Source organism: Elaeis guineensis, chromosome 13, assembly GCF_000442705.2.
Source record: "Elaeis guineensis isolate ETL-2024a chromosome 13, EG11, whole genome shotgun sequence".
In the NCBI taxonomy this organism is placed as follows: Eukaryota; Viridiplantae; Streptophyta; class Magnoliopsida; order Arecales; family Arecaceae; genus Elaeis; species Elaeis guineensis.
In genome coordinates this window covers 75,786,124-75,810,189 of record NC_026005.2, presented here as the reverse complement: position 1 = coordinate 75,810,189, position 24,066 = coordinate 75,786,124, and the positions used below count along the sequence as shown (strand labels likewise).

The window sequence follows — 24,066 nt, the reverse complement described above, 5'->3', positions numbered from 1 at the left end:
ACTCTGGCCGACCACGTAATTTTCATGGGTGCAGTTTTAAGAGATATCCCTTGATTTTTTTTTTGATTACAATCTGGATGTTTATCAAAAATATTGTATATATATTTTTATTATATTAAAGAAGAGTCATGGATATGTGAAAAGATAGTACATATGCACTGCAAGACTCAATATGTGGTGCACACCTTGAGAGGTAGGCGCCGCCTTACATCAAACCATTATGAGGATGAGTTTTAATTGTCTTTTACTCTCTTAATTCAAATGACAAGTACCTACATAAATAAAAATTTAAGAGCAAGACTTCAATCGAAAACAAAAACTAAGAATAAGACAATATTTACAAAACAAAATATATGGGAAGAAAACAAAAATATAAATCAATGCAGCTGGACGTATGCACACCAACACTTGGAACAGTGTGACACCAAGAGCATGTGCCCACAATCTCTTTGCTGGCAAGCTATGAAACCACGCCGGCCACACCTTCACCCTCCCTTCTCTCCTCTTAATTGCCCTACATAATTTTACTTACCCATTAATTTTTTTAGATGCGAAGCTTGGAAATAAAATAAAATAACATGTGACATAACTTCCTATTATAAATATTTCCTTATCTCTTCCTTCCATATCAACATCCTTCACCATTGCAAGAATCCTTCACCATAGCAAGAAGTCTCATAAGAGTAGGACTCTTCTTCCCATCCCCTTCTACACAATCCGAAGCAGTCTCCTCCAAAACTCTTATTCTTATAAGAGGAGTCCACAAACGCAAGAAGAAGGATATATAAAAGAGAGAGGAGGAGTTTTGACTCTAATGGATGGCATTAGCTATGGCTTCGTCAACAACTGCAGCACCAAGGGATTCGTTGCTTATCTCCTTGCCGCCTTCTCTATAGCCATAGCCTCCACTCTCTTCCTCTCCAACAAATATTCTGCCGATGGATCTCACACCTACCTCCTCGCTACCTCATCCCAAAACACCCGAGACTGGCCGGTGAGTCCTGTTTGATCTGTTTTTTTTTGGATATTGTGACAAGGTGTTTGATGTGGGACTTGAAAAACAGGAGTTGGAGTTCAATTGGAGGACCATCTTGATGACCGTCATTGGCTTCTTGGGCTCAGCCTTCGGCACGGTGGGCGGTGTTGGGGGTGGTGGCATCTTCGTTCCCATGCTTAATCTCATCATCGGCTTCGACACCAAGGCTGCCGCCGCTCTCTCCAAATGTATGTTTGCTACGATGAAACTTTTACGTTTTTTCTTGTTATATGTATGATTTTTTTTATTTTTTTTCTTGGATTAGGTATGATCATGGGAGCATCCGCATCGTCGGTGTGGTACAATCTTCGGGTATCACATCCTTCGAAGGAGGTGCCGATCATAGACTACAACTTGGCGCTGCTGTTCCAGCCCATGCTTATGCTGGGAATCACTATTGGTGTAGAGCTAAGTGTGGTGTTTCCCTACTGGCTTATCACCGTTCTCATTATCATTCTCTTCGTAGGTTAGTTTTCAGACTGCTAACACCTTAATTTCTTCTGTAGTATACTAGCAGTCAGATACACAAGATGGTAAGAATGAACATGTGCTTAATGGCAATGATGTATGTAAATACTTCAGGTACTTCATCAAGGTCTTTCTTCAAGGGAATTGAGATGTGGAAGCAGGAAACCATGCTTAAGGTCTGTTTGTTTTTTCTTTTCCTTTCTGAAAAGTTGGATGGTAATAACTCCCTTGACTGATCATCACAAAAACTACGAGTCTCAGTATTAGCAAGAAGAAGATTGATGCTTTTTGAACTGTAGTTCTTAACTGACTTGTAAATCTATGGCCGAGTGCAGATGGAGATGGAGAAGCAGGAGCAGGAGGCCAAGTCTCAAGCAAATGGAAATAATGGTTAGTCTTTTTCACAAAAAGGAATCAGTGTATAGATGCTTGACTAATTAGTCATTCCAATTCTTTGATTTGATTTTAATGCTTTTTTTTAAATGCAGTTATCATTGATTCAGAATACAGGCCTCTACTTCCTCAGCCAGAGAAATCACGACTTGTAAGTAAAAAGAAAAAAAAAACATGTATCAGAAACAAGAGAAAAAAACACTAAACTACTCATATGACAGCATTATCAATCTGTTTGTTAGCTAATTGAATTATTTCCTTTAATTTTTCAAGGAGATATTGCTCTTCAACATAAGGTGGAAGGGGATCTTGGTGCTGATGCTTGTTTGGTCCTCTTTCCTGCTCCTCCAAATCCTAAAGGCATCGCTTCTAAATTTTTAGCTTAGTTTTCTCTCTTGTTCCGTACATATATTCTGACAGATTCCTTCCTTTTCCTACCCCCATTTTTGTCTCTTTGAAAGAATTGCTCACAATGGTTTGGTGTGGTTGCAGAACAATTCAGAAGTCTGCAGCCCTTTCTACTGGGTTGTTAACATCTTGCAGGTGGGGGACCATAACCTCAACTAATTTGTATTACTTTTTAATTTCTGTATAATGACTACTATAGATTAATTTATTGTAATTAAAAAGGATTAGTTAATAATTTCTTGTTTAATTTGATTGAAAATGCTAGTTTCCAATTGCCTTGAGCGTTTTTGGATGGGAGGCAGCAAAATTGTGGAGGGAGAGTAGGGAGAGGAGGATGTGTGGGAACTGGGAATGTGTTTGTGAAGCCTCCATTGAGTTTAGTGGGTGGCAGCTGCTCTTGTGTGCCTTCTGTGGCCTCCTTGGTGGCACTGTTGGGGGGCTTCTTGGTTCTGGTGGTGGATTCATTCTTGGCCCTCTGCTGCTTGAAATTGGAGTCATTCCTCAGGTTTGGAATACCTTCCCTTGTTTACTGAATTGCAATTTTAGCTTAATAGTCAAAAACTTTATTCGACAAATATTGCTCAATTAACCTGGCACTCTTTCATGGTCATTGTTAGACTAGGGTGTTTTCAAAAGCTGTCTTTGTTGAAAGTCTTTTTTTGGAACAAGATTTCTGATTTTTTTTTTTTTCCTGAATTCTTGTTAACTCAGTCCTCATGATTGCCACTGAGGCTCGAAGCATGAAGAATCAGGAGGGTTTTGTCCGCATGAATATATTATCAAGCAAAGATCTGTAATCCAATATAATAACTTCGGCTTTATGTAGTGACATCATATATGTTACTTAGGTACTTCCATATGGAACATATGAAAATTAATGTTGGTCAGAGAAGTCATGTCCGGTATGGTAAGACACAGAGTAAATCTATATAGATTTCTTTTAACCTTTCATGCCAGGTGCCGATGGTGACAACCCACAACCAAATACCTTTTCTTCTATTTACCTTTAACCCTTTTCATGGTACTTTACCACAACCAAAGCTACAATATTCTGTTGATAATATTGATGTTAGGCACCGAGAGAGTTAGATGAAAGTTCTTTTTGAACTACCCTACAAGCACTTGTATCTTGGCCTGCCAGCGTTATCAGGCAGATTTACACTTAAAGATCAGGCCTTCTTAGTTCTTCTTTAGATATAAGTCTTTTGTTTCTTTAAGCTTTGCTTACTGTACAAAAAAAAAGTACTTGTATCTGTTCTTGGAAAGTGACAAAAAGGAGTCCATCTATATGGATTTCTTTGTCTTTTGAGTACAGAATTGTCTTATAGAAAAGCTAAACTATAGAAAAGCTAAACTAGTCCATCCCTTTGTAAAAGTCTAAACATGTGAACAGCTGGGCCACATGTGTTGTCTGGGTAAAAGTCTAAACATGGTAATATAAATGTGGAATTAGTTACTTCCGTTGTCATGGCACCCATGGATGTCATTTGTCATGGTGATCACTATAAGAGAGTTTGGTATGGGGTGATGACACCCAAAATCAATGATGATGTGTGCGGAGGTGATGGGACTACTGTATTTGGTTATACCATAATGATTCTAAATGACACCAATCCCAAACCATCCTCATCTCTTAAGTCACTTCCCAACTGAATGATGGAAAATCTATCCTTGATGATGGATACCCAAAATTATCTCAGGATGGTGATCTTGGGTAGAAATTTAGGAAAAAAATGCCACTCAGTTCAGTAAAAAAATTAGTATATCAATATACCACTAATATATTTTATTGATATATATATATTATATTATACTAATATTATATATTAGTATTTATGATACATATTATATTATAACATATTATTAATCATATTATTTTAAATTATAATAGAATATATTATTATATTTTATATTTATTTTATGAAATTATTTAATATATTGCTTATATTTGCCTTATTTTTTCAATCAAAATAAATATTAATATTAAAATAATAATATGTTATAAGCATGAATGAAAATATTAATCCTATAATAATAGTAATTAATATATTTTTATGGAATATATTATGGATAGCTTTGGTATTATATAGTCAATAATTTTGGATTCTTATGAAATACCAAATAGGTTATTATATACGAAATCTTTAGACATTGGAACGTAGCATACCAAACATAGTGATCCTAGATCATCGAGGATCAGATTACCTTAAGATAAAGATCACTAGTGATTAAGATCTCTTAGTGATCTCATTTAGGTCACAAAATGCTGCCTATCAGTCCATAAACTGCCCAAAAGTTGGCCAAGGTACATCAACATAAGTCCTATGGCATATGAAAAATAAGATGTAGTAAACCTCATGATTAGAGTGACTAGGCTAGGCCCTATATTGTTGCAGCTGCTGATCTTCCACCACAACATAGGATAATACAATCCATCCTCATAATGCACGAGATTCAAGGCATGTGAGACATAGGTTTTCAGCTTTGACTATGGTCTCTTTCATATGTTTTTGCACACACTGAATTCATGCTTGTATTGTTTCATGAAGCAGGTCTCATATATTCCTTGCAATAACAATCAATTCAAATCTATATTCAATAAAAGCTGAACAAATCTCATGGGAGAAGTCCTGATCCCTAAGGCTATACTGGCAAGGCATCAAATATGATACTAATTGCATCTCTGTTATGGTTGAAAATTTGAATGGTATGCTCCTAGGGTTGATAGAAATAACCTGGAGATCAATTTTATTCTGAGTGTTCCCTATCATTCTACGTTAAGAAAATTAAAGGGTACAAAAGCCAAGATGGAAGCAAGCATCAGAGGACATAAATTCCACTTCTTCCATTAGTTTTTTTTTTTGCCCCCTCTGCATTAAGAAAATTAAAGGTTACAAAAGCCAACATGGAAGCAAGCATCAGAGGACATAGATTCCACTTCTTCCATTAGTTTTTTTCTCCCTTTTGTTCAAAAAAAAAAAAAGAGAACAGGTGGGAGTGCCACCACAATTTTCAGTTCCTGTATGTTACAGAGGCTGGAGTGAGGCAAAGCTCACACCCAAAAAAGAGGAGGCAAACCTCCGCTAAATTCTATAACAAATCTTAGGGAATCCAATTCTGGTTTCAATACATAAATCTAAAATTGTTTGATCTTGCTTTCTTTTTTTTCCTTTTATGCAAGTATAGTTCTGAAAATGGATTGCTGAACTAATCTTTAATGGATTCTCTCCGATGGTTCTGGTAGGTTGCAAGCGCAACTGCAACATTTGTTATGATGTTCTCCTCATCCCTCTCGGTTGTGGAGTTCTACTTTCTCAAAAGATTTCCAATTCCTTATGGTAGGTGCAACGTACTTCCATCCTTCATCACAAAAAACACCTCAACTTCATCCATAATTATCAATTGTAGTACAATCAGTGAAATTAGCCATAGCATTAGTTCACAACAAAATCTTATATGGAGGAGGTAGTTAACAACACCACCTTGTTATTGCTGCAGCGCTCTATCTCATTGCAGTGTCTGTGATGGCTGGATTCTGGGGGCAATTCTTTGTCAGAAAGTTGGTCAAGATTCTCAAGAGAGCATCTATCATCATTTTCATCCTATCCTCTGTCATCTTTGCCAGTGCTCTTACCATGGGTAACCAATATAGATTATAATCACCTTTGAACTTACTACTTGTCCTTGAGAAAAATATTTTGGCTGAAGATCAATATTGGACGTATCTTGTAACATATTCTTTTTTCTTTTTCCTGTTTTAGGTGTTGTTGGAGCTGATAAGAGCATTTCCATGATCAAGCAGCATGAATATATGGGATTTCTGAACTTCTGTTAGAAATAAAGGAGAAATATGTGGCAATCATCAGAAGAGTGTGGGTCAATACCTAGTTGACCTGATCACTTCCAACGTGAATCAATAAAGGATTTAGAATCCTGGAGTGTTAGCTCCTTGCTAACCTCCAATCACTTCAAAGTGAAATCGCTTCATTCACCTATTACTATGCAATTGTTTTATCTAGTCGTTATTGATTGCTGTGTGATGTAAAGTTTGGAGCTTTGGAAATAAGTCGGTTGATGATTTGGTTGCAGCATGATCTCATGATATTGTCATTGATTCGGATGAATGATTTTAGAGAACTAGCAAGAGTTGAAAGCTCGTTAATAAATGCACTGAAAAAGAAAACAATAGAAGTTATACTTGAAATTAAAGATAGAGCTAAATAGAAGATTATATTATTGCTCTTAAGTAAGTAATGTAAGCTGGCGATGAACACAAAAAAAGCCATGTGAACAGCTTTTATTTTCCTTTTTTTTTTTTTTTCCTTTTCCTTTCGGTGGAGAATGATTGGACGAAGCCCAAGTAGCTTCATTAAGGTAATTAAACCGAAAATTATTAGGAGAATGCATGCAAATTAATTGCACATCGAGATATAGCATTTCTAGCAGTTTAAGTTCAGAGATTAAAAAACAAGAGGACGCATGATTGAATTGGGGTGAGCATAGTACCAAATCTAACAGGAATTTGTTAGGTCACTAAAATCCAAAACTTGGTGACATTAATAATTCAACCAATTAGCGCCCTTTGGTAAGATATTTAAAATTCATTGACAGTAATTTTTTTGAGATTAAAAGAGATTTCTTTAAATTGATATTGTTCCGTAGGCTAGAGATAGCAAATTATTAGATTGCTCATTAAAAGAATAAAAAGTTCTCAATGTCTCTCAAAAGAGCAGATCCATGACCCGCATCTCAGGATCACATAAGCAATGAAAAAAGAGATGAATCCATCCTACAAAATACAGAAACCGCTCATTGTCTCATGACTTCCTTTCTCTCTCCACCAGACTTTTCGGGTTTGAATATTATTGCTGTTAAACAAAATCCAGTTGTTTGTAAGATCACTCCACAGGAAAATCCAAGGGGTATGATGGGTTGTGACATTCATTTGTATAATTGAATTGCTCGGCACTATCAATTCCAGAAGTGAAATGAGGTCAAAGAATCTAATTTCTCCATAGACTGGCTGGCAAATAAAGATTTTGATTGTGATATCCCCTAAAATGTTACTGGGCACCCAGCATTGGCTCTTTTATTGCAATCTTATTGTATGAGATTTTATTATGGACAGTCTCTTTGAGATCATTTTAAAGGCATTCCTTGTCCTTTACCCCAAAAAACGTGGTCTAGCATTGAGGTTTTGAAGAAAAACTGATGTCTTTTTAAGTCATTACCATCTTATTGGGAGCTGAATGGATTAGAACATAGACCTTAAAAAAGGGAAAAAGATCAAAGAGTAATGCTGTATAGCTCCATTATATGTACACTGAAATTCTCTCTATCACTTGGTTGGAGTTGATGACTACAACTCTAGGAATTGGTGGCATACTAGCTGAATATTGAATTGTTGAGCAAATTTTAGTAGGCAAGAAAATTTTGCATATACAAAAAAATAGAACTCTGAATCATTTTTTAAATATGAATAAAAAATTTTATAGTTACTTCCTATATTTTTTAATTATTAATATTTTTTAAATCATATTTATTTTTAAGAATTCAAGAGAATTTTTTTCTCCTCCTCCAAGATTTGCTAGTGATATTATAAACATTTTATTCTAGCACCTACCCGCACAAACTAACACTGTATCTCTATCTGGTCAATTGACATCAACTTATATCAACAATCTTGGCATGCATCATGTGCTAACTAATGGTATTCAACCCTCAACTATATGATGCCATCTTCTATAGTGATATGATAGCAAAATTGGCCATCTTCCTCGCATATCATTTCAACAATTTATTACATTTTTGTAGATCCAGAAGATCTAGAGTTGCATTTTGAGAGGGATTTTTATTTTCCTGCAAGAGAAGAAAGAGTATGAGAGATCATTGTGCATAAAAATATTTCAAGGTCCAGGTCTCTGAATTGTCAACTAGCATTGGCTAATAACCTCTGCAAATAAAAATAGTTGATTAACAAGGAAATTATAAGATTAAAATCACAGCCATTAATCACCGTCACGCCATCACAGCCGTTCATTGTTTCTTCTCACGTGCCGGTAGGCCCGCACCGCACTGGAATAAAAGGAGATACGCAGGATGGGGGGAGACGGATTCAACAGCGATCGCGATGGCGGCGGCGAGGTACGGCCTGCAAGTGCTTCTACGCAGCGGAGCGAGGCGGAGCAACCCAGCCGCCGGCAAGAGGAGCTTCTCCGCCTCCGCCCACCATGACGACGCCTGTATGACCTATATATCCCCTTATTCCCTTTCTTTCCATTCGGAGTAGATTCCATCTGTTCGATCTCTTAGGATTAGGGTTATGGTTTGAGTCTCTTGGAATGAGAACTTCTTTTGATACGATTGAATCTTGGCAGATGAGACGGCGAAATGGGAGAAGATAACATATGCGGGGATCGTCACCTGTACTGTGCTCTCGATCTATAACCTTTCCAAGGGGCACCCCCACCATCCCGAACCCCCGGTACTGTTTTACTTTCAAAAAAAAAAAAAAACAATTTTGATCATGTTTTTAGTAATTATTCTGTTGAAATTAAGCATTCACTGATATTAGATCATAAAATTTGAGAAAAAAAATGTTATTTCGCAGGCTTATGCATATTTGCACGTCCGTAACAAGGAATTCCCCTGGGGTATGCTTTGTTGTCTTTCTTTCCTTTTTCCCTTTTCTGAATGATTGTTTTGATGACTGGTGTTCCATTCTTTATATTGTGTAATCATCATCTGTGAAAACCGATGCAAGAATTTGGGGCCAGCATAGTGCATATCTTTTAAATGTTGGAAATGCTTCTTTTGATATGTTGTTGATGTTTAATTGATCCTTTTGTATGATGTTGAGTTACTACGCTGTTGATGTTTTCTGAATTGTTGCTTCAGAAATCCATTTTTCCAATTGTTTGAGTAAACCATGAGGCCATCGTATAATTGAATGTGAAAAGGTCTTTGAACTATTTGATATTCTACTAAGAGGCATGCACCTATTACATACTTTAGTTAAAGTTTGAGAGAGCTTCATTGAATTGCAAACAGTGGTTCTGAGTTATGCACAGCGTTTCTTCATATTTTTCTATCACTGGAATTTTGTGCTTTTCCAAATAAAGCACAACAACCAGATTTATGAGAGGTTTGCTATTTTAATGCGTAATTTATCTTCCCATGCTTTAATTTTGCTTAATAATTGAACTGTTTAGTGGTGCATCTTTGGATGGAACATATTATTTTTTTAATCATTCCTTTTTATTTGCTGGATGGAGAGTCAGAATTAGTGAAAGTGTCTAGGATTCTTTCCTTGATATTATTATTATTTTTCTTTTGATGGTAGTTATTATGACTGTTGTGTATCAGATGTATTTTTTTGGCTATATTTGGCATTTCTTCTGCCTTTGTTCATGTATTCTGGCTTTTCTTTTACTGCCTTGTGGCACCCAAATCTGTTTAGTATTTATCAAGCCTTGATTTTTTTTTTAAAAAAATGAAGGATGAGTATTGTGATCAGAATAGTGTTTATTTTTTGTATGCTTGAATTAGATATCAACCTGATCGTTTAAGGCATTCTGATTTTAGATTTCCATTTTATGGATTCAGAGGACCTGACTTGATCCCACTTGTATGGATGTAAATTAGAAGGAATTCTTAATAGTCTTGCCACTGAAGTGGATCAGGCTCCTTGGCATTTCAGTAGTTTATATTGGTCAGGTGACAATTTATCTTGGTAGGCTGACTTCGTGAGAAATTTGGAGGGAACAAAAGTGACAATTTCTCTAGTGGTCATGTTGCTTAGCATTAGCCCGTTCTAACGACTCAGCGGGACTGTATTGTTACTTGATTGGGTGATTTTACAGGAGATTTATTGAGAAAAAAGAATGACACTTGTTCCAGGAAGGTACCTCTTAGGAGGCTAAGGACTATTGAGAAATTTAAGCAATGCCTTCTCTTGGCTTCTTCACTTATCTGCAGCAATCCAGATTGTTAGCATCATTTGGACAAGCAATTAGGAGTACCAAACTGTAGCTGAACTCCACAATTTGGGTGGATCAAGATTGCCTAAGGCCACACAAGCTCTTCAGGTACCAGGACATATCTAGATGCCTATAGATCATCCTCATTTGCCTTGCCTTGTATCTTCCCTTGAAAGCCTATTGCACATTACAAACTCGGGTTTGGTATGGTTCTAGTTATTATGGATCCTTTTGTTATGGGCGTGACTCAAATGAAAAATTGATTTAGGGGAGTATTTTATCTTCTTGATTTTTTTTTTCCTTTTTTTTTCCTCCCCTTGGATTATTTGGAAGTCATCATCCTTCTGGACATTTTGAATATTATACTTCTATGCTATTTTTACATCTCATTGGCTTTGTTTAATGTATGTGGAATCTGATCACTGTTTGTCAACATACTGGTTTTTCTCAGTAAACTTAGAATAGTTTCAGATTTTCTAATTAGCTTGGAAGTTTTAGTCCATAATTTCTCATGTACACATGTGGTTTTTTATATTCCTGTGGTGCAGACAGCATGCCATTGTTTTCTTGTTCAGTCATAGACTTCCGAATCACCTATATGGAATGTGTCTGATGTGTATCTCTCTTTTTGTAGTCTGGATTTCAAAGTAGTCTAGTTTTTTCATTTATGAGAAGTTTGATGCCCAAAAAAAAAAAAAGCACCATTCACTTGCTGAGACATAGTAATTCAATAACAAAGATCTTCCTTATGGAATTTGATAGCTATGGTCCAAACTCCCAAATGTCTGTGCATGAGATAATGGAGTGATGACTTGTTATGTCAATGATTGTGCTGATCTTGGTGTGCTCCCACCTCTTCGAAATATTGAACAACTCACATTATATAGCTAGAAATACATATGTAATTTGCTTTATGGGGTTTTATTTGAATTGATGTAATATCTGTTTTGAACTCAAAAACAACTATTCATCTTGAAAACAACTCACCAAGAGTAATGTGTAGTTCATAATAAATACAACTCTTCATCTCGAATATAACTTGCCTAAAGTGATGTGTACTTGATAATAGATACACTATTAAATAAACATGCTACACTTGCAATTAATTTTGCATCTACTACTTGGAAATGATGTGCCCGACAGCTATATTCATGTCACTGCTTGATGCTCTTATCCATGTTGTAGTTTGCACACCTTCAAGCTGTAACCTTGGCTCGATAATGAGCTGTTTGTGATTTGTTTCAGATAGAATATGTTCTAACATGATCTTTGATGTGGGACAGTCTATGGAAGGGAAACTTGTGGGTTCTACTACAATAAGGCTATTATAATATATTGCTGGAGGAGTAGGTTTGGACTTGAAGTGTCACTAAAATTGTCATAGAAAGATAAGGTTCTTGAAGCAGATAGGTGATGGGTTACGGTTGTCTAACATAGTGTTTAGGATTTTGGGGCTTAAGTGGCTTTTAAGGGTGTATTGCTGGAATATTTTATCATTAAAATCTGATATTTGTATTACACAAATGACCAATGGGAAATAAAGCTTATGTGAACTATGGAGACCAATTTTTTTATATAAAATGATTAGATGAAAGATGGGCTAGAGCTAGAAAAACTAAAAATAGAAAAAGGTCACAGGAGTGGACAAGACTTAGTGGCCTTGCACCACTAAAAGAAATCTATGCCTCACACAGTCACACTAATGTTTGAACGTCACGTGTTGCGGAATCACACTATAGGACAATAGGAAGACATTCTTGGAAACATCATTCTTCATTACTCAACCATCAATCAATTATATTAAATCCAAGGATGCCTATTTATAGAACCTAACAAATTTTATGATCTCAGAACTAATTATGGTTTCTGTTCATGATTATTGCAGCTTGATGAGTACTTTGAGCTGTACTACTACAAAAATTATACCCATGCATCAGAAAGATCTGAGATCTTTTGATCTAGTCCTTGATTCAAAATAACCTATAAAAAAACTAAACCTAACTAGAGTAACAAAAGCAAAAAATGGACAACTAAAACTAAGTTAGGAGAAAGCCGTTGTCCTGCTGCCCATTGCCTTGTCAATACACGATCTTGGACTGCCATCAACCATGCTTAAAAAATTGCAGTAAATCCTTTAGGATGCTTAAAAAAATATGATCTTGTTCAACCGTATGGAAAGCAACACTGTTTCCCAGCTTAAAAATCTTGTGTTAACTATTTGTCAAATGAACAAATCCTTTGGATGTAGAAGAGGTTTTGTAATCTTTCTTACTGGTTTTTGTTTTTTTTTTAAATATTATATTGTGCAGAAAACTTAGTTCATATCAAAGGAAAACATCTCAAGCAGTTAATTCACTGATGTTCATGTTTTCTATTTTTATTGTAGCAGTTTGATGTTTTTTGATGTCAATAAAGTTGTAGAAAGTTGAATTTGATGCTTCTATCTGTTTATTAATTATCTCTCGAGTGCTATAAGTTTGGGAAGAAACTAGAGTTGAAACTTGTACATCTAAGTAGCCGTTTTTGGTTTTGTAACAATTTTCTTGGTTACCATTCTATATTCAAACTATTAGTTTAATACTTGTCACCGGGTTTATGGCTTGCAGGTCCTGATGGACTCTTTGAGAGGAAGCATGCTGAGCATTAGGGCAGCATTCTCATTATTTCTGATTTTCACTTAGAATATTCTCAGGTTGAGAGTGAAACTTGGAGCAGCTGTTCAAAGCTACTGTGCCCTTTTTTTACCAAAAAAAAAAGCTACTTTGCCATTTCATCTGATTTTGAAAAAAAAATATAATAATATTGTTGAACGTTCTTTTCGCAAATAAATTTATTTCTGTTCCAAAGAGCTGTATGACGTTGATCTGTTTTTGGCTTGTTGACCTATTCAACTTCCCTTGGAAAGGAAGATTAAGTCATGCTAATAAAGATCTCTCTGTTTTCATGTTGCCTTCCCATGACGTGAATGGGGTTTCTGATTTTGAGAGAAGGATGACATGCGGATTTTTTGTATCACTCCTGTTTCTTACCATTTCTAACAGTGATGTTACTTTTGTTCCCTCTCCTGGCTGTTGCAAAGTGTTGCCAGTCACACTGCATTGGTTCTCCTCTTCCTCGTGCAATTCCCAGGCTTCTCTTCAACGTATAATAAATCATGCAGCTAGCTTTGTGAAGATCTGGACCCTACTGGAACCGGTAAAGCCCTTTACAAGACTTAGAAATTTAGTTTTGTCAATGTTGGACCCAACCTTAACTGCTCTAGCCGGTGATCGCCTCTAGCAGCTCTATTGGCTTCCATATGGATACACTCGGTTGAACGACTCTCAAAAAAGAATTTAGTGTTGTAAAAGCACCACTTTTTACTCCTGTGCATTCCATTGTCCGAGAGTCCTTCGGTTGGTCTGCAAACCAAATCAAGGAAGGGGTTTCCTTCAGCAGTAAAGCTAAATGATTGACTAATTTCATTTTATTTAATAGTTGAGTAAAATATTCTTTTGCCGCAATGTGTCGTGATGTATTCGAGCATGATGAAATAATGTGGAAAACTCCCTTGGAAGTCAAGCATCCAGGTGCCCGGTGTTTGAAGGCATGAGGAGGAACCTTTGAACATTGAACCAGCATTTTAACAGCGCATTTGTTATTGGAGATAAGCAGGGGGATATCTGCTTAATAAATAAGAAAAAAATTACATGAGCACCCTTCCAAATCTACCTCAATTTTATTTACATCCTTCAAATTTAAAATATTTTAATTAAATCTTTTAAATTATGAAGCATATCAATGTGTCCTTTTCATCTCTCTCCATTAACGGAATGCTGTCACATGATCCTCATATGATATCCTATTTTTTTGAAATAACAAAATTATTCTTGATTTCAATTAAAAAAAATTATACGGACACCTCCTCAAGTTTACTTAATTTCACTTACACCCTTCAAGTTTAAAACGTCTTAATTAGACCTTCCAAATTATCGAAGTATATCAATATGCCCCTTCCATCCCATGCTGGCTCCCTCACTCCCCGCCACGGCGGTCTTCTCCCACGCCATGCTGGCTCCCCTTCCCCCCCATCATTCTCCCATCCTGCACCAGCTCCCCCACCTCCTGTGTTAGGATTTAACGCCTTGAGATTCAATCCATATTGAACCCACAGTGAGGTTCATGATGAAAAACGGAGTTCAACGAGATCAAGATCACCCAAAACGGAGCTCGGACGGAGGAGATACAAGCTTTTGAAGTTGGCATGCAATCCGAAGCGACGAAGGACCGCCGGCGGCCGGCAGAGTGGCGCGGTGCGGCCACAGGCGGCGGGATGCAGCCCAAGTGTGGCCAGCATGCGGGCCAGGCGCACAGGGCGCGGCCTGAACCCTGGCGTGCAGGCCGGCCCAAGCCTAGGCGCCCTGGGGCCTGGTTTTCCCGATCCATGATGGATCGGGAGGTCCACAGCTGGGCACGTGGACCACAGAAATGTTTCTTAGCCGTTTCTCGCGGTCCACGGCACTATACGAGTTCTAAACCTAATCTAATTAAGGTTTAGGCCTTATAAAAGACCCTGATCTTCTGAAACAGTGGTGTGGTTTTGATTTTTGTCGCAGAGAGTACCCGTGAACAAGGGACGCAACGGACGGGCTTCACACGAAGATGAGAACCCAAGAAGAAGAGAGAGAGAGCCGTGTGACCGAGAGAAGGAGCTTCAGGGAGGCTTCTGGACAGTGGACATCGATCGCTTCAGGAGTTCAGGGGGTCTTCCAAGAGAGAGAGAGCTTTTGTGAGGAAAATTTTCTGCGAGAGAGAAATTGGATGTATGAGGGTTGAAGGTGAGATCTCATCTTGTAAAATTTTTTTTTCATAATGAAGTTTGCATGCCCTGTGGAGGTGAGCTCTTTTGTGGCTGATCCACGTATTTTTATTGTTTTTGTTTTATTTCTTCTTTCTTCCTGCTGCATCACGCAGTACCGAAAAGATCTTGAGAGGTGGTGTCCTGACCAGACATTCACCCAACAAGTGGTATCAGAGCGAGGTAGTACAAGGACGCAGATTGTAGCGGTGGTGAGCAAGACTGAAGATGGAGAAGACAGGATCAATCAAGATGGAGATCAACAAGTTTGATGGAAAGAGCAATTTCTCCTTGTGGCAGGTAAAGGTGAAGGACGTGCTCATCCAACAAGGGTTGATCGATGCTCTCTTGTGCGAGGAGAAGCCGACCACCATGAAAATGTGGGATTGGAGATGGCTATAGATGCAAGTGGTGAGTACCATCTGTATGTACCTAGTGAATGACGTGGTGATCCATGTGCTAAGTGAGACTTCTTCGATGGTGCTGTGGTCGAAGCTCGAAAAGTTGTATATGACAAAGTCTCTCACCAACACTCTTTTCTTCTGGAGGTAGTTTTACCAGCTATGGATGGCTGAGGGACAGAGCATGCAGGAGTATCTAAGTCACTTCCAGAAGATCTTCACCGACTTCCTCAACGTTAGTGAGAATGTTGAGGAGAAAATCAGGGTGCTGGTTTTACTAGCATCGCTTCCCCCTTCGTATGAGTCCTTAGTGACTGTTCTTCTAATGGGGAAGAGCACCATCAAGATGGATGAGGTTACCGCGGTGATACTCCAGAACGAAGTTCTCAGGAGAGAGAATCCAGCTTCGAGCTCAGGTGGCGGTAGCTCAGCTTTGGTGGCTTCTGGAGGAGCAGGAGGCGGTAGATGGAGTGACAAGAGATCACGACGAGGGCGGTCAAAGTCTAGGAGGGACTTGAGCAAAATCAGGTGTTATCAGTGTGGGAAGTTGGGGCATCTAGCCAGAGATTATCCTCAACTCAAAAAACAGACGGTGGCTGCTGTAGCGACGGCTGGCAGCGATTCAGATGGAGATATCCTGAAGATATCTAACAAGGTATCTACTTCTTCCAGAAGTGGATATTAGATTCTGCATGTATCCATCATGTATGTTGCAGAGAGGAGCAGTTTGACTTCCTGGAGAACAATGAGGGCACTGTATATCTACTGGATGGATCAAGCTGTGCAATTAGAGGCATTGGGATGGTTAGCTGAAGGACACATGATGGTGCAGTGAGAAGATTGGGGGAGGTCCGATACATACCCGTTTTAGGCGAAATCTTATCTCACTGAGCAGACTGGATTCGAGAGGCTACAAGACGGTAGCTGATGGAGAAATCCTTAGGGTGCTACGCGGCGATAGGATTATGCTGAAGGGAAAGAAGAGGAGCAGAGGACATTATTACCTGACAGAAAGCTCAGTGCGAGGTGGAGCTTCAGGAGCCAGATGGAGCTCAGATCGAGGTGGAGCTCCAGGTGGAGGTGGATCAGGCACGAGACAGGAGACTCGAGAGGATGAGAGGCGACATCGCAAGGTGAGATTCCTATTGCCGCAGGATGATATCCCGAGTAGGTCTCAGGTCAGAAGGAGTACAACATACGATGGAGATGATATCGAGCTCTGGCTCGACTCTCATATTTTTTCATCCATGAACAGCAGACGATTGCCCCAGGGCATGGGAGCGAGGAGATCCAGAAGCTCTCGGAGTTAGGAGGAGGTCAAATATCGAGTCGAAGTGGAGATTGTTAGAATTAGATGTCTCGAGATTCAATTCACATTGAGCCCACAGTGAGGTTCGCGATGAAAAATGGAGTCCAACGAGACTAAGATCACCTAAAACAGAGCTCTAATGGAGAAAAAATGAGCTTTTGAAGTTGCCACGTAGCTCGAGGTGGCGGAGGTCCGCTGGCGGCCGGCAGTGGGCCGAGGGAGCGACGGCGGCACGGCCGCGGTGGTGGGATGCGGCCCAGGCACGGCCAGCATGCGGGTCAGGCGCGTAGGGCATGGCCCGATGTGGGGCACGCAGCCCAGGCGTGGGGCGTGGCCTGGGCCCGAGCGCCCAGCACGAGCGCGGCCCAGGCGCCGCTAGGGCCTGGTTTTTTCGATCCACTATGGATCGGGAGGTGCACAGCTGGGCGCATGGACCGCAGAAATGTTTCTTAGCCATTTCTCGCGTTCCATGGCACTATATAGTGGACCGAAGTGCGATCGAACAATTCGAAAGGCTTGCGGTGTTGATCTAATGGCTTGGGGCCTTAATTGGATTTGATTAGAAGTTCTAAACCTAATCTAATTAAGGTTTAGGCCTTATAAAAGGCCCTAATCTTCTGAAACAGTGGTGTGGTTTTGGTTTTTGCCGTAGAGAGTACCCGTGAACAAGGGATGTGGTGGATGGGCTTCGCACGAAGACGAGGAACCCGAGAAGAAAAGAGATAGAGTTGTGTGACCGAGAGAAGAAGGAGCTTCAGAGAGGCTTCTGGACAGCGGACACCGATTGCTTCAGGGATTCAGGGGGGTCTTCCAAAAGAGAGAGCTTTTGTGAGAAAAATTTTCTATGAGAGAGAAATTGGGTGTACAAGGGTTGAGGGTGAGATCTCCTTTTGTAAATTTTTTTTTTCATGGTGAAGTTTGCATGCCCCATGGAGGCGAGCTTTTTATGGCTGATCCACGTATTTTGATTATTTTTATTTTATTTTTTCTTTCTTCCTGCTGCATCGCACAGTACCGAAAAAATCTTGGAAGGTGATGTCCTGTCCAGATATCCACCCAACACCTCTACCGCAGCAGTCTTCCCCCATCCTGTGCCCCCTCCCCCACCCCATGCCAGCTCCCCTGCACCCCTGTCATCCTCCCATGATCGTGTTGCCTCACTGCCCATGCTGTGTCGGCCCCCCTCCCACCCATCCCACCCCCATGCGCCCCTCAAAATATTACTGTGATTACGTCCGAGTTTTTTGGTTAATCAATTTAGGCCACTAAAAAAAATACCTTCTTTTCAATTTTTTATTATTTTATTATTTTAATCTAAGGATTCTAATACAAATAAAATAAGAGAGAGAAAAAGAGAGGGAAAGAGAGTAGAGAGGAAAGAGAAGTCCTTTTCTTTTTTTTTCTTCCTTCTTTTTCCTCTGTGCATTTGGACAAACCAAAATAGGGGACCGTGATCCCTTTCTACTTCCTCCCCCATCCCAATGTAACCCGGTCAGAAATAGCGATCAGGGGCTTCGGCCCACGATAGCGTGGCTGTGGCTCCCCAATCGAAAGCTCATCGGTGACAGGCGGCATCGAAAAATTAGCCAACAAGAATGATCAAATAGGATACCAAAGGGAATGGTTCTTTTCGAGATTTACCTTTCTCTTTTTGGTGTTTTTGGCCACGAATCTCTCGGCACAACTCTGTCAATCCGTGGATACGAAAGGGGAAACTTGGAAGAACAAGGAAAGGAAAGGAGGGATCTCTGGTGATTGACGACACGAGTAGCACATGGGGGGGCTAGGGGGGTTGGGGCAGAGAGGGGGGTGATGTAGGGGCATGGGGGCTCTCAGATCCGTATTTTTTTTTTGGAGGACCATAGTCCCCTTGTGCCTCCATGTAGCTCCACTGGGTGGCACAAGCACGAAGTGGGGGGTGGCTGGAGGGGCCTAGAGGGCTATGGCGGAAATGGGTGGCGGTGTAGTCACGAGAGGGAAGGGGGGTCGTGAGAGAGAGAGAGAGGAGAAAAAATGGAGCGGCACAAGCATAGGTGGCCGCAGCTCCACCCTTCGTCCACCCCCCAACTGCCCGCGGCTCCGCCCTTTGTCCACGCCCTCTCCCCCTGCCACCCACGGCAGCCATTGGTGGCTGACAGAGAAATTTTTTAAAAAATAATTTAATTATAATTTAATATATTATAATTTAATTATAAAATAATTATAATTTAATTATAATACATAAATAGTAAAAATACTAAAATACTCTTTGGAGCACTTAAAGGGAGAGATGGGTATTTTTATCTTTTCGAAGGGTAACGTAACGGCGTTATCACTTAAATGGATGGAAGAGGCATATTGATACACTTTGATAATTTAGAGGGTCTAATTGAGACGTTTTAAATTTGAGTGGATATAAGTATAATTGAGATAAATTTGAGAGGGTGTTCATGTAATTTTTTCTAAATAGAAAGTTATCCTCCCAAATGCCTCGAATAAATCCAAAATGTGGAATTGTTTGGATAATTCTATTATTTGGATGATTAGTTGGTGGAATAAACTTGTCCCGTGGAATAGAGAAAATTTATTCTCTCCAAACATGATTTTGTTCTTATTTACTCTCTGAACACACCAAAAAGTGAGAGGACAATTTTGCCCTTGCCGTTAATCCAAACCATCACAAAAACTGATGCCTTCACTTATCTCCTCCACTTATGCCTCCATAAAATACCAAAAAAGTTTATCCTAAGGAATAACCTATCCCTTCTATCCCAGCAGAAATATCCCTTCAAAACTTATCCTTATACCAAACTTAATACCAGCAGAATACTTGCAATGTTTCTCTTTGCACAATAGGGGAGCGTTTGGTGATCCAACTTAGATCACCACGATGATCTAAGATCACTGGTAATTCAAATTCTGGATGATTTAAGAACAATATGTTTGATTTACCATAGTACAGTAATTAAAGATCTCCGAATATGTACAACAATTTGTTTGATATACCATAGAAATTCAAGGTCACCGATCATATCATACCAAAAATATATCAAAAATGTCTCTGACGATTTATTTGGAAGTTGGGATTGAGGATTGGAATAGAAAAAATTTTAAAAAAAAAAAATTCTCTTTTTAATCAGCAAAACATCATAACAAAAGAAGGAATTCTTTTCTGTGGAGATGACCTTCTCTTCCCCACGGAAGAGATGATGCCCCAAGTACCTGCATGCGATGGAGAAAACGCCTCAACTATCCACCCCACGTAGAAAAATATCACGACAAAAAAATAATTTCCTCTTCCCTCGATCGTGAAAATATTTTGATTAATATATTTTAATATAAGATCATCGTGATGAAGTAATGTTAGATATCTATCCTTCAAAGCAGATTTTTTATTATCTTGTTGAACGGTGATTTGAGTGAAGATGATTTGAAATCATTACCATGTAGAATCATCATGATGTAACCAAATATGATGATCTCACTTTTACCTACATCATTCTTGATTTGAATAAATCATCCCATACCAAATACCTCCTAGAGAATTTTCATGTCCACCTACCAAAAATAATCCACCTATCGAAGCAGAATAGTGTATATTCCACCACAAGCACTCCAGAGGAGACAGCCGCCAGCGTGAGTACATGATATTATCCTACAAAAGCAGAGGGTACTCAAAACTTATTGCTTGGAAACCTTTCACCCGTCCAACATGCCTCAGGCACAGCACAGAAATAAAAAAATAAAAATTATTAAGACGACTCTCCAATCTGATGCTGAAACATCTCAACAGCTAACAAGTAATCATAGCTATGAACAAGGTAAAATATACTGGATATGTTACAACCTGCATGTAAATGACTTGTAAGAGCTAACTGATGGTACAAACAAGGCAGTATACTACATGTGAGGTTTGATTTCAATAAAGAACCGCATAATCAAACCACACATATGTTTAGAAGAAACGAACAAGCATAACAGATGGATGCTGTTTCTATATCTATCCAATAACATTTTCATTAGGAGTGGAACTCGTAACAGTGTTCGGCAAAGTTATTCGAGTGAAACACGAAACAGTTGCCTTGATCATTCATGGAAGCAAATGAAGAGAAAAGATGACTATTGCTTGGCCCCACCACCTACATCAGAGTTACAAATTGTTTCCATGTTTCCAAACAGATTATCATTCAGCAGGTTCCTCTCTACCACTCTTTGCTTTTGTCTTGATGTCCGGTAAGGTTGACTGATCTGGATGTGCATTTCCATTATCATGTGCAGCCACATTACGAGAAGAATTGCCTGATCGAGCAGAAACAGTTTCTCCATTCTCATTTCTAGCTGAAGATGTGGTAGAGGTCCCTCCTGACTCCTCTGGTCTCGCAGTTGTATTGGAATTCTTAGTTTGCTCCATCACTATATTCTCTAACTTATTTTCACGAGTAACCATCTTGACTGTAGCATTTTGATCTTGAACGGAATCCAAAGTGGCAGATTCATTCTGCAGAGGTACACCATTAGTTACTGTATCAATCACCATGTTGATCTCAGATTCTGATTGACCAGATACACTTGTAGAATTCATCTGTGGTTCCCTTTTGTGGCTAAACATAGTTGAAGAAGTTGTCTGTAGTTCCCTTTCATTGTTCATTGAATTCATGTGCAGTTCAGTTTGATTGCCAATCATATTCACTGTAGGTAGATCAGCCTGCTGCTCTGTGTGGTTGTTAGACTTCTTTGTTGTTGAATTGGAGGAAGACCCATCCTCCAGTTTAGGATAAGCTCCAACATATGATTCTCTTTTCTCAACAGCATTTGTATTTGTGGTTGAGTAATTATTTGATGTGGTCTTACTATCTTCATTAATGGCACTTGAAACATGAGTGTTGGAAATATCCAATCCTGAGGCACTTGAATCATTACCCTTCAAACCATCTATTGTTCCATTCGTGACAGTTCCACTCTCTATTTTTTTCCTTTCCATTTTTTCTAATTGCTTCTCATCCACACTCCCTGAACCTCCATTTTCAGATTTGGATTCTGTCACTTGGATATCGTGTTCTACAGCACTTGATGCATCATCATCTTGAAAGCTCTTTTCTCTCTGCTCATAAGATCCCACTTCATGTTCTGTCACTTGTGCATAATGAGCTACAGCACTGGATGCATCATCGCCTTTGAAACGCATTTCCTGTGCCTCACGGGATCTTTCTTCATGTTCTTTCACTTGGGTATTATGAACTACAGCACTGGATGCATCATCACCTTCATAACTTTTTTCTCGAGCCTCACGAGATACCTCTTCATGTTCTTGGTCTTTCAACAAGTCCAATTCCTCAACTAGACCATTCCTATCTTTATTCCTCTCTTCTTCATCAGCAATTTCTTTTCCATGATCAGCTTCCTCCTCCATTTTCTCTCGATTTTGTTCATCAATGTCGTCACTCCCACCTCCTTGTCCTCCATCCTCAGTGTCTTCATGCTTGTTTTCTCGCTCTACATCCCCAACTTCTCCATTCTCTTCTTCCCTGATTCTAGTCTCAGTTATAGAATCTGTCTTCACTGTGTGAGGAAGGTCCTTCCTGCCAACTTTGAAAATGTTGGCCTGCCTCTCATCCAGCTTCAGTGAACTCTCCGAGCTCCTCTCCTCATATGTACCCTTCTTGTCATGAGGGTGCATGACTTGGTAAAGCAACCAGACAGAGATAGCAAGCAACAAGGATATCTGAAGAACATGTTTCACCCTTAACCCTTTGGCTCTCTGGTTCCGACTGGAGACCTGTCTCAACATGATATCTTCTTCTAAGAACAAGCAATCTGTTCCTCACAATTTCGGAATCTATCAACCTTAAAATAATCTAACCAGCCTTTACCCAAACAGGTTACAACGGTGCCTGTACAGGGTTTTAACAAAGAAAAAGAAAGACAAACACATCAAATTATCACATATGGAGTCGATGAGGGGTGGGGGGAGTAATGACAGGTGGAAATAAGAAGCACACAACGTTATGTTTTTTAGTAGATTTTCTTTGTTTTTGGGCGCACAACAAGTACGAGCATGCAAATCATGGCTCAAAAGCGAACCCCAAAAAGAAAGAAAAACAGAAAAATCGACTCTTAGGCATTTATCCATACATGAAGCAAACCAACTCCCCGTTTACACACAAAAATTTTAATCATGTACAACCGATCTACCCACCTTAACCACCCAAAACCAAAAAAAGGCCAAACAAAAAAGGGAAAAAATAAATAAATAATAACTTTTGAGACATTTTTTCCATACATGAAAGGAAAACAACCTACCATCAACCCATAAAAAAACCTAATAATCTGCATCTGAAATCTAACAAATACATGCCATAAAGCAAGAACACTGCATCCCCCAAATAAAATATGAGGACCTCGGTAGTTATTTAACCCTTAATAAAAGCAGGCGTTCTTATTCTCCCCCTTTAAATTTAAAAAAAAAAAAAATGAAGAAAGGAATCCCTATCTCTCCTCCACCAGAAAATCAAATGAATCAAAGCGCCTCAAAGGCACCAAAAATAAATCAAAACCCCAAATGGTTTACATCGTAAACCAACTAATTTCCAAAAAAACAAAAAGAAATCAACTCAACATGTAACACAACATCAACAGAATCGAAAGTAACTTGTACCAAAAAAAAAAAAAAAAACATCGATAGCAACTGCTTACACGAGTCAAAATACCGGTTCAGTTCATCCCAGAATAACAAAGGACCAACCATAACAAAAATCTAAAAGCTCACATCTTGGGAATCATCGCATACCTGGAAGAAGGAAAGCAAAACTGGCTCCTTTCCCTTAGGATTCGCCGATTGAGGGAACGGGGAAGGACGAGTCGGAAGAGAGTTTATATTAATGGGCTTCTTCTGTCACAGGTTGGGAAGTTGAAGCACTTCAAGGATCAGATCAGCAAAAAAAGACATCTTTTTTTTCTTGGTAACCAGGAAAAGAATTGCATTGCCAGTAAAAGTGTCTCTTTACCTAATCCCCTAAGATCAGATCTGATTTCATCCAACAAGAAGAGAGAGAGAGAGAGAGAGAGAGAGAATTGTAGATTGTTTTTTGGGTAAAAAGAGAATTGTAGATTGTGGATGGGGCCAACTTCATCCAGTCATGCTTTTTGCCTGCCTTAGCCTTAGATGGTGGATATGGCCAAATTTATGAGCCATGCTTTTCCCGGGCTTAGCCTTCAGTGGTTAGGTCACAAGCACTCTATTCAAAATCAAAGGTTTG

At 39.1% G+C, this 24,066-nt stretch overlaps 3 protein-coding genes across 3 annotated transcripts; 2 read left to right on the top strand and 1 right to left on the bottom strand.

The window, feature by feature from the left end:
- The first annotated feature begins 621 nt into the window (after positions 1–621).
- LOC105055900 (sulfite exporter TauE/SafE family protein 4) lies at positions 622–6,393 on the top strand. The gene is made up of 12 exons (XM_010937916.4): positions 622–994; positions 1,065–1,224; positions 1,302–1,502; positions 1,619–1,680; positions 1,840–1,894; positions 1,993–2,048; positions 2,171–2,257; positions 2,390–2,440; positions 2,571–2,810; positions 5,550–5,643; positions 5,804–5,944; positions 6,067–6,393. The coding sequence occupies exons 1-12, from the start codon at positions 815–817 to the stop codon at positions 6,138–6,140; spliced, it is 1,401 nt and encodes a 466-aa protein (XP_010936218.1). The 5' UTR covers positions 622–814; the 3' UTR covers positions 6,141–6,393.
- A 1,979-nt stretch (positions 6,394–8,372) lies between these two features.
- On the top strand, positions 8,373–13,228 carry LOC105055901 (cytochrome c oxidase subunit 6a, mitochondrial). Its single transcript, XM_010937919.4, has 4 exons — positions 8,373–8,547; positions 8,683–8,789; positions 8,916–8,958; positions 12,891–13,228. Exons 1-4 carry the CDS (start codon positions 8,436–8,438, stop codon positions 12,929–12,931), a joined length of 303 nt encoding a protein of 100 aa, XP_010936221.3. The 5' UTR covers positions 8,373–8,435; the 3' UTR covers positions 12,932–13,228.
- A 7,573-nt stretch (positions 13,229–20,801) lies between these two features.
- On the bottom strand, positions 20,802–23,818 carry LOC105055902 (uncharacterized). The gene is made up of 2 exons (XM_010937920.2): positions 23,598–23,818; positions 20,802–22,701 (listed from the first exon to the last, which is right to left on the bottom strand). Exon 2 carries the CDS (start codon positions 22,596–22,598, stop codon positions 20,994–20,996), a length of 1,605 nt encoding a protein of 534 aa, XP_010936222.2. The 5' UTR covers positions 22,599–22,701; positions 23,598–23,818; the 3' UTR covers positions 20,802–20,993.
- Between the last annotated feature and the right edge of the window lie 248 nt (positions 23,819–24,066).

What these genes read in the sequence shown, in the direction of transcription:
- LOC105055900 (XM_010937916.4), top strand. Translation starts at nt 815, where the DNA reads ATGGATGGCATTAGCTATGGCTTCGTCAACAACTGCAGCACCAAGGGA. An exon ending in TCAAGCAAATGGAAATAATG is followed by an intron (nt 1,895 to 1,992) that starts GTTAGTCTTTTT and finishes TTTTAAATGCAG; the next exon opens with TTATCATTGATTCAGAATAC. An exon ending in TGCCAGTGCTCTTACCATGG is followed by an intron (nt 5,945 to 6,066) that starts GTAACCAATATA and finishes TTCCTGTTTTAG; the next exon opens with GTGTTGTTGGAGCTGATAAG.
- LOC105055901 (XM_010937919.4), top strand. Translation starts at nt 8,436, where the DNA reads ATGGCGGCGGCGAGGTACGGCCTGCAAGTGCTTCTACGCAGCGGAGCG. An exon ending in CGCCCACCATGACGACGCCT is followed by an intron (nt 8,548 to 8,682) that starts GTATGACCTATA and finishes GAATCTTGGCAG; the next exon opens with ATGAGACGGCGAAATGGGAG. An exon ending in CCCACCATCCCGAACCCCCG is followed by an intron (nt 8,790 to 8,915) that starts GTACTGTTTTAC and finishes GTTATTTCGCAG; the next exon opens with GCTTATGCATATTTGCACGT.
- LOC105055902 (XM_010937920.2), bottom strand. Translation starts at nt 22,598, where the DNA reads ATGTTGAGACAGGTCTCCAGTCGGAACCAGAGAGCCAAAGGGTTAAGG.